General features: G+C 33.4%; 1 protein-coding gene across 1 annotated transcript; it reads left to right on the top strand.

The window, feature by feature from the left end:
* The first annotated feature begins 1,899 nt into the window (after positions 1-1,899).
* Positions 1,900-3,529, top strand: LOC132060854 (uncharacterized). The gene is made up of 2 exons (XM_059453762.1): positions 1,900-2,732; positions 3,073-3,529. Exons 1-2 carry the CDS (start codon positions 2,109-2,111, stop codon positions 3,139-3,141), a joined length of 693 nt encoding a protein of 230 aa, XP_059309745.1. The 5' UTR covers positions 1,900-2,108; the 3' UTR covers positions 3,142-3,529.
* Positions 3,530-9,703: the final 6,174 nt, after the last annotated feature.

Genomic DNA, 9,703 nt, shown 5'->3' with positions numbered 1-9,703 from the left:
ATGCTTCATCCGTCTCAGTTCATATGACACCGTTTGACTTGACATAAAGTTTAAGAAAGAAATGAATACTTATGAAATTTGTGGTTTAAAATGAATCTTAGACATTGTTCGGCTGTAAATTATTTTATTAAGGGTAAAAGGAAATTTTAGACTTAAATGTTTCTAATTATAGAAAGAAGACATTTTTTCTGAGATAGACTAAAAAGAAAAGAGTGTCATATATACATTGGTACAGATAAAAAAATAAATTTTAAAGCACAAAAGATCTACAATGTATTTAAATCACAAATTTTTCAAATTTATATACTTTTTCTAAAATCTGGTGAGTAACAAAATATTATCGAGTCAATTTCTCAAATGGTCATTGAAGTTATAGCAAAGTTCCACTAAAGTAACTTATGATTTTTCTTGGACAATAAAGTCATCAAACTATGTATTGGTTTCCAATAAAGTAAAACCTAACAGAAAGTTAAAGAAACTTAACGGATGTTTACATCCATCTTTCTAGGATCCAACTATTTAACCCATTTGACCTCTTTTAGCAACTAAAATAAAAAATTCCAAAACCCACTGGCTATCTAAGCTTGTTTTGTTCATGTTTAAGCTGCATGATACTTTGTATCTTTATAATTTTAGTGGTTATTCTCTGGAATTGATTTTCATATATGGCTTGTGTTGCCCCTCACTATATTGCAAGTGTCAATGAACAGAGATTGTGCTTTGGATAATTTTATGATAAACAAAAATTATGCTACTGACGGACGGACGGAGTATATCTCAATTTATGTGACACCTTTCGAATTTTGAAATTAATTCCAACAAGTTTTTTTTTTAGCCGTGATTTTCTTATACGTGTTTTAAATATTTTGAATTGTCAATTATTGTGACTTCTTGTACTTTTATGTAATTTTTAAATATGTAAATTTTATTTAAAAAATATAAATATTCCTTGTCTGTGTTCACGATCAAAATAAATTAATCCTCAAAAAGCTGGAAGCATTGAACGTTTTCGTGGTCTGCTTGCAGCCCTAAAAATATGCGCCCCTCTTCTCTCTTCTAATTGATGGAATGGAATATATAAGTCAAATGAGGTTTGGCAATTTTTATTTCAGTTGCTAAAAGAGGTCAAATGGGTCAAATGATCTTTAAGTTTGTCCTTCAAATCAGTGGTCTTTAAGTTTTGTCCCTTCGCTTAATACTTTGAGATTGTGGGTTAGAATCGCAAGGCACAATTTGTAAAACTTTGCCTTGAGAATTTTTTTTAAATTTTTGACTGAGCTAAGATTCGAATTCACAACCCCGGGTATTAAAGCGACAAAACTTAAAAAATTCTGTGAGACAATCACGTAAATTGCCCAAAATTAATTAGTTTACGTTAATTATATGGATAACCAATGAGAGGATGCCACATAATAAATAAAGTGGTTAATTGGGTTTTAAAATGGGTCTATTAAAATTAAGGGCAAAGTAGACTCAATAGGTTAACGTTGGGGTATTTTGGAACAGAAAGGTGGATGGAGGATATTTTTGTACCAAATCTAACAATTCAAGGGTATTTTAGACCCTTTCAGAAAAATAAAAAAATAAAAAAATGCGCGTATAGCCTAGTGGATTGCAATTTGCCTAAAACAAATATTGCAATTTGAAGGGGGAAAAAGGGAGAGAGAAACAACGACGTCGTAGTATGGAAAACCCTGGAAATATAAAATGAAGACGTCACTCCACCGCGCACTTTAGCACCTACAATTTTCACACCCCCAACGTTAATATCGCCTCTTCTCTCTCTATCTCTCTCTTCCCCCTTACATATATAATACACACTTTACGTTCCCGGCCAATTCACGTAAACTCACCTAAACACAAAACACAAAGAAAAAAAAAGATGCAAATCTTGAAAAAAGAAATTACAAGAATATGAAACCCATTGCTTTCTTTCTCCCTCTCTGACGTCTTCAAAATTTGTTGTTGCATTGAGCAGAGTGAAATAAAGAAGGAATTTTTGAGTCTTGGCTATAGATTTTCTTCATTCTGTGTTGCTATTAGCTTGAGGGTGTATCGATTTTGATAGTATTAGACTGATATTTGGTCTCAAATAAGGAGGTGTTTTCATGGCGATGGGACCAGAAAGATCGAAACCTTTACATAATTTCACCTTACCATGTGGGTTAAAGTGGGGTAACCAGAAGTATTTAAGGTGCGTTAAGGTTGATACGGATGTCGGAGAAATGTCGTCCGTTCATCGGAGATCAGAATTGATCCAACGGAGGAGACAACCGGAGCAAAAATTCAGATCAATAAACGGTGAGGGAATCGAAGCTGTGAGAGAGAAACTAATGTTTGATCTACAAACAGAAACTGATAAAATGAAAAACACGATTTTGAAAGAAGGTTTAGAATCTCCGGCGCCGGAAAATGCATCGGAAAAAGCTTGGAACTTGAGAACTCGACGTGCGGCTTGTAATGAGCCTAACGGGTCGAAAATTGATGTTAATAGAAGCAATGGTTTGGTGCCAATAAGGATGGAGAATAATAATAACAATAATAAGTCTTCAAGATTTCGAAGTGATTTTGCTGGTGGAGCGGCTTCTTGTAGTGGCGAGAAGAGAGAAAGGGTGAAGTATTCGGTTCCCCTTTCGAGGAGAGAGATTGAGGAGGATTTCATGGCGATGGTTGGACATAGACCACCTCGTAGACCCAAGAAACGAGCTAAATTGGTTCAAAAGAATTTGGATGTAAGTTTAGTTTTTCTTTGATTTACTTTAATCTCTAAATGAATGGATCGAACTGGAGCTTAATAGATATCGAGATTCCATCTATTCTAGCCTCGGACAGAATTACTTGTTACCTGATGCCGGTGGCGACAGGTATCCGTGAACTGGCCCAAATAGCATGATTATAAAAAATAAAAAGATAATAGAGATTCAAATTGTCGATCAATAGAGATTCAAATTGTCGATCAAAACTAGTTTGGAATTGAGACGGACTTTTTTTAATATTTTTTTTTTCTCGGTTGCTGATGATAATTCTGATGGTGTAATTTTGAATTTAATGTTTGATTGGTCTATTTTGCAGACGTTATTTCCGGGGTTATGGTTGACGGAAATTACACCTGACTTATACAAAGTCCCTGATGATCAGTAGATTGAAGAAAACATCAGATGATTTACTTTCTGCAGATGGGAAGTACATTTTTTGTGATAAACTATGGTATATTTGCGACCGATCAACTAGGGTAATGGACTAATGGTAGACTGCACCACCTGAATTTGGAAATTTGATGAAATCATTGAATTTCCTCTGTAACAGAAAGGGTGTAAACAACGCAGAAATTTTAGCTGCTCTGGGTGATGCAATTTTTGTTTAACTGATTCGATTTGTTCATGATCTTATCTATTATTGATCATTGGGATAAGTTTAACACTGTACTGATGTCGTTGGATCAAAATTAACGTTAGCTAAATTTTTAATGTTTCTAAGTGCATTTGTCAATGCCTAGTTCCTGTTGTCTGTAACTCCAATGGTTTCTATTTCTCCATGGACCGTGTGTTGGTTACTTTCTTCTTGTCTTGATATCAAAGACAAAATTTTCTCTATTTGGGCATTGTCTTTCTGAAAGTGCAAACTGTGTTTTCCATTTGCCTATATTTCTCGTCTGGAATACAGCTGATACCTGCACACATGCCTGCCTTTTAAGCAGATGAGCCTGTCTTCTTTCCTAATGCTTTTTACGTAGTACTACTAAGGAAAAACAATTATTCCCTCTTTTTCTATTTAAGTTGACTAGACACAAAGTTTAAAGAAAAACAGGAGATTTTTTAATCTTGCGTTCATAATTAAGGATGTTTATTGTGTATCAATATATTTTTTGAATTTTGTAATCCTTTTTGACAAGGAAGCCCGCAATGGCTACCCTTTGACAGAGGCGGATCTAGGATTTAAATTCTATGGGTTCTATTTTAAGATTGTTAGTATTGAACCTATTATATTTTTAAAGTTATGAGTTCATATCTACTATTTATTGCAATTTTAATAATTTTTACACATAAATTTATGCTCCGCATTGAAAGTTAGGGGTTCAATTGAACCCATAACTACAATGCTACATACACCTCTGTCCTTTGGTTACGCATAAGGTAATAGAGCAAACCACACAAGAGAGGTAAATCGTACTGAGGCGGGCTTGACAGAAAAAGCTTGCAAGTGGTTGTGAATCGGAGAACCTCCATTTGGGATATAATTAACCTGCTCAACTAAATGTTATGATCTTAAACAGGCTACGTTGAAATTAGAGAGTTATTAAATTTAGAAAAAAAAAATCTTTTTAAAATAAAACAAAAAGAAAAATAAGATATTTAAATTGAAACAAAATGAGTATTTTATTTTGATAACTCTGATGAAGCATGTTCATTGTTCAAGTCCAATTACCACCTTCCATTGTTTTCCGATGAAATCATTCATGATTTTGCTATTACTACCTCTGTCCCATTTTATGTACAAATGCTTGTGTAGGTACGAAATTGAAAAAAAAAAAAAACTACAGTAAAATTTTGATATGTAAATCGAAAGTATCAAAATTATCCTTTACGACAAGTGGTGAAAAGAGATCTGCATGTTTTTTTTTACATTTTCCCTTTCTTTATAAATAATCAGTTTTTATATTAAATGGGTCCCAACAAATCATGTCATTAAGAAAATAAACATGCTAAAATTTAATAATTCTCAAAATAAAAGGTCTCATATATTGAATGCATATGTATCACTATAAATAGAGGCATAAGTTTTCATATGAAATACACTTGTAACACATTTTGGAAGAATAGTAAAAATCTCTCCTCTTTTGTCATTCTATTTCTATGGTTTTCATCCATTAATATTGTGACTCTTTTAGCTTCATTTTATGGAAGAACAATAAAATCTCTCCTCTTTGTCACTCTATTTCTATGGTTTTCATCCTTTAATATTGTGACTCTTTTAGCTTCATTTTATAACACGTTATCCGAAGAATACTCTTCAATATTTTTTTCAAATATTTTGAAAAGATCTTCAAGTGGAAAACTCTAATTATCCTCATTACGAATGTTGATTGGTCTTCACGGTAATGTAGTATCAATTTGTTGTGTTTATGTTTATAGGTACCTTTTATTATACATAGTAGCCATAGGAGCGGTATGCCTTTGGTATTTGGATTAGCAAATTAAGTAAGAAACATGAGTTCATATATGGATTATCTTGGATCTAAACAAAGTGTTCCGGAATCCTCAAAGATTTAGCACTTTCATTATTTTTGATCGACTGGTTAATTATTTGGTTAAAAGCTGAGCTAATGAAAGTCTCCGGTGACAAATCATGTTTGAATTGGCACCATGAGTTTTACATAAAAAAGGTTGGTATCTTCAAGTTATAAATCGTTAAGTTTTTTTTAATTGTCTTTTGCTTATTGATGTTACGATTTTGTTGGGTCGTGATAAAGAGAAATCTAAATGGTTCGTTTGATCCGGGAACGTGATTAATTCTCGACTATTTGTGCCTCAAATGTGTTCTCGAAGAACAATATTGTTATTAGAGGGATTATGATGTTAATCTCATATCCCTTAATGGCTAAATGAGAGCTTTTAAATACATATCATCGAAGTGACTAATATTTTCTATGCCTCGTTGTGTCTAAACTTATTTATGTCTATAACCACCGAAGTGGTAATAGTTTTAATGGGTTTATTGTTGGGACTAAATATGTATATGCCTAAATTTGTTCTGAAGTAGCAATATCTTAAAAGAGGTTATAAGCTATCACGATTTGATATGTTTAAGGCCTGCACGTTCAAATAATTATGTTTTATTCACGAAGAATGAAAACTTTTGATAAATGTTATAAATATAGATCCATTTTACGAAGTGAATGTGATAGTTTGTAGTAAGGCTTTTAATTCTACTCCCGTGAGTAGAATTGTGAAATTATCATTAATAAATAATGGTAGAATAATTGAGTAAAACTTTGAAATTTACTCTGAATATTTATGCTTTACTCTCGAAGTAGTAAACCTTTAAACTTTACTCCCGAAGTAGTAAAACTTTAAACTTTACTCACGAAGCGAAAAGAATTATCAAAATATACGAGAAATATTCTCACGTGCAATGTCTTCTTGTGTTTGAGCAAAATAACGAGTTATTAATGAACGTCGTATTTCAAGCACATTTAAATAATCGGTTTCATTCCTCGAAGTGAATGAACTAATACAACAACTTATCTCTCCTGGAGAGATAAAATACAAGGAATATACATTTTATTTTGTGGTATGAAATTAAGACATAGCAACACGTACTGTCGTATGTAGAAACATCTTAAATAATTTTATTAAAGTATCATTCTAAGGCAAAAAGGAAGCGAGTAAAGTGCTTTCTCTATAACCACATTGATACATTATGGTTAGTTGTTATTGATTTCTCGAAGGAAATAACAATTAATGTATTTTCCCCTGAAGGAATTAATAACTATGTGGTTGCCTCTTTGATACAAAATGATCAGATGTTAATGATGAATCTCCCTGAAGGAGATGTTTAAAATATTGAAGTTTAGAATTCAATATTTATTTCGTGACACCGAGTGTGTCGAAATTTGCTTTCATGGTATCGAAAGTATTTAAGAAATATTTGGTAATAGAAATTAATGATCAAAGGCTCCGGAAGAGCTAATTATTTATTTACAAGTATCATGACACTAGCGGTGTCCAAATAATATACGATCATGATAAATAAATTGAAGTATCTTGAAGATGTTATATATGATAATACCGTTCATCGTAGATCGTAATTGGTACGATCGGAACAACGTAGTAGACACGAAGTTTACTAACAATAAAAATGGTTATCATATTGAGACTACAAATGATCGAAATATTAAATATCTTCAAGTTACTACGGGTAAGAAATACACGTGAAATTTTACCCGAGCATGATGAGATCACATACCACGATAAACTAGAAATTTATTGATATATAATTTCATGCAATAGTAAACCGAGAAGTTTATTAAAAGAAATAGCACTCGTCATAGTAAACTTGAAGTTTACGAGTACGGATAATTTTATCGATTGACAAGACCATTTTGATCGTCACGATTTAAATCGATGTGCTAATTGAGTATTAAAAACATATTGAAGAACTAGAAGATTCTTGAGAATTTGTTTGTGTTGCTTGTTCTCATAATAAGTTGATTAAACTAGCTAATGTTGGGACTGAATCCCCAAAATTCTGAAAAATATATAAGGTGAATGTGGGCCCCTTCACCTGTAATGTGATGTCTTAAATAGATGCATCTATGAGACGGTCACATGTATGTTTATTGTCAGCGGCGATTTGACATTTACGAAGTTGCTCGCTCAAAATGATTGAGTTGGAAGCACAATTTTCGAGAATATGTAATCAAGACAATCATCTTGATAATCTTGGTTTATATCTAAGTTTGGTTTGGCACTAGATGCCTCCATAATCTGACTAAACCATTGCTTATGAGAACGAGTTTGAGATGTTGGTGCGAGATATGATATATTGCATACACAACAACTTGTATGCTTTAGATCAATAAATTTTGATAAATTCTCCCTCGTATTTGGTTCGAGGGTCGGGAACTAGATATTTACCATCTTTTAGCATTTGATGTGCGGTACATGATTAATGGATATACCATGATGCACGCGGATGGATTTTCCCAGAAAATGGGGACATATGTCACTAAAATAAGGGGGAGAGAATAAGCGACTAAGAGATATGTTGTGAATTATCATCGGTATGATCCTCGGATAATTCAAGTCAAATCTTTGGAAGCATTTGCTTGGACCAACTATTTCATATTTCATCGCAAAATGCTCCTAATGTCCGGAAGGACAAGTCTACGGCGTGCACGAAGCATGGTAGACGAATCGGTTCCAAATATAATAATATTTGAAAAAAAAGAGGAGCAAATGATCATAATAAAGAGGATGTGCTCTTGAAGAGCTACGACATAACACTTCATAAACCTTATGAGAGGTTCGGATTTTTGAAAATATGAAGTGATGAGATCTCGATGAGTTATGTCGAATTGCGAACCGATACAAAATGATATCTTGTCGACGATATCTTTGATACAATATGGCGCGCAATATTGTATAAAATTGTGAGGATCTAAATTCTACGTTTCTTAAAGCATGCTAACATAGAAATTATTATCAAGTGAAATGATGCATCTTGGTAAACGTAAAGCTTATTGGACTGTTGTCCGGACACCGGAAGATGTCACATTATTCTAAATAGAAATAGATGTTGTCACGGCCTATATGAATCACTTGATAATGAAATTTATATGAAAATTCTGAAGGATTTAAAATGCACGAAGCTATTAGCTCGAAAGTCTCGAGAGATGTATTCAATCGGATTACAAAGATCGTTATATGGTTTAAAACAATCGGGGCGCGTGTGGTATAATCGCTTAAGTGAGTACTTGATAAATGAAGGATATATAAATGATGCCATTTGTCCATGTGTTTTTATTAAGAAAACAAAATCGAGTTCATTATACTTCTTGTTTATGTTGATGACATAAATCTCATTGGAACTCCGAAGAGCTCGAAAAGGCGATTGAATATTTGAAGGAAGAATTTGAGATGAAAGATCTCGGAAAGACAAAACTACTGTCTTGGTCTGCAAATTGAACATTTCACAAAAGGGATCTTTATCCATCAATGCCTATATAGAGAAAGTTTTAAAACGGTTTTACATGGACAATGCGCATCCTTTAAGTACTCCGATGATTGTTCGCTCACTTGAAGTGAGTAAAGATCCGTTCCGACCTCGAAAAGAAAATGAAGAGCTTCTTGGTCACTGAAGTACCATATATTAGTGCAATTGGTGCACTTATGTATCTTGCTAACGCTACAAGACACGACATAGCGTTCTCTGTTAATTTGCTAGCAAGATATAGCTCTTCTCCTACACGAAGACATTGGAACGGAGTTAAGCATATATTGCGATATACGAAGGGAACTAGCGATATGGGTGCATTTTATACTAACAAAGGTAGTACAGATCTTGTTGGTTATGCATATGCGGGTTATTTATCGATCCACATAAAGCTCGATCTCAAATAGGCTATCTGTTTACATGCGGAGAATCTTGCTATATCATGGCGATCCACAAAGCGATCCATTGTTGCTACTTCTCAGAATCATATGCTGAGATAATAGCTATTCATGAAGCAAGTAGAGAATGTGTGTGGTTGAGATCAGTGATACATTCCATCAGAGAAAGATGTGGCTTGAAATGTGATACAAAAATACCCACAGTATTATATGAAGATAATGCTGTGCATGCATAGCTCAATTAAAGGAGGATTTATAAAAGGAGATAGAACGAAGCACATTTCACCAAGTTATTTTTCACACATGATCTCCAGAAGAAAGGTGATATTGATGTGCAACAAATTCGTTCAAGTGACAATCCTGCAGATTTGTTCACCAAATCTTTGCCAACTTCAACTCTTGAGAAGATGATATTTAAGATTGGAATGCGAAGACTCCGACATCTGAATCTTAGTCTTCGTCAGGGGGAGTGAAATACGCGTTGTACTCTTTTTTTCCTTAATCAAGTTTTGTCCCGTTGGGTTTTTCTTGGTAAGGTTTTTAATGAGGCAACTCTCAGCGTATTACTAGATATGTGTACTCTTTTCCTT

This window comes from Lycium ferocissimum, chromosome 6 (assembly GCF_029784015.1).
Source record: "Lycium ferocissimum isolate CSIRO_LF1 chromosome 6, AGI_CSIRO_Lferr_CH_V1, whole genome shotgun sequence".
Lineage (NCBI taxonomy): Eukaryota > Viridiplantae > Streptophyta > Magnoliopsida > Solanales > Solanaceae > Lycium > Lycium ferocissimum.
The sequence above is the reverse complement of the archived record's forward strand: the minus strand, read 5'-3'. Positions and strand labels throughout refer to the sequence as shown.

Bases quoted from the DNA above. Each gene is read 5' to 3' on its own strand.
- LOC132060854 (XM_059453762.1), top strand. From the start codon at position 2,109: ATGGCGATGGGACCAGAAAGATCGAAACCTTTACATAATTTCACCTTA. The intron at 2,733-3,072 runs GTAAGTTTAGTT...TCTATTTTGCAG, and splicing joins TGGTTCAAAAGAATTTGGAT to ACGTTATTTCCGGGGTTATG.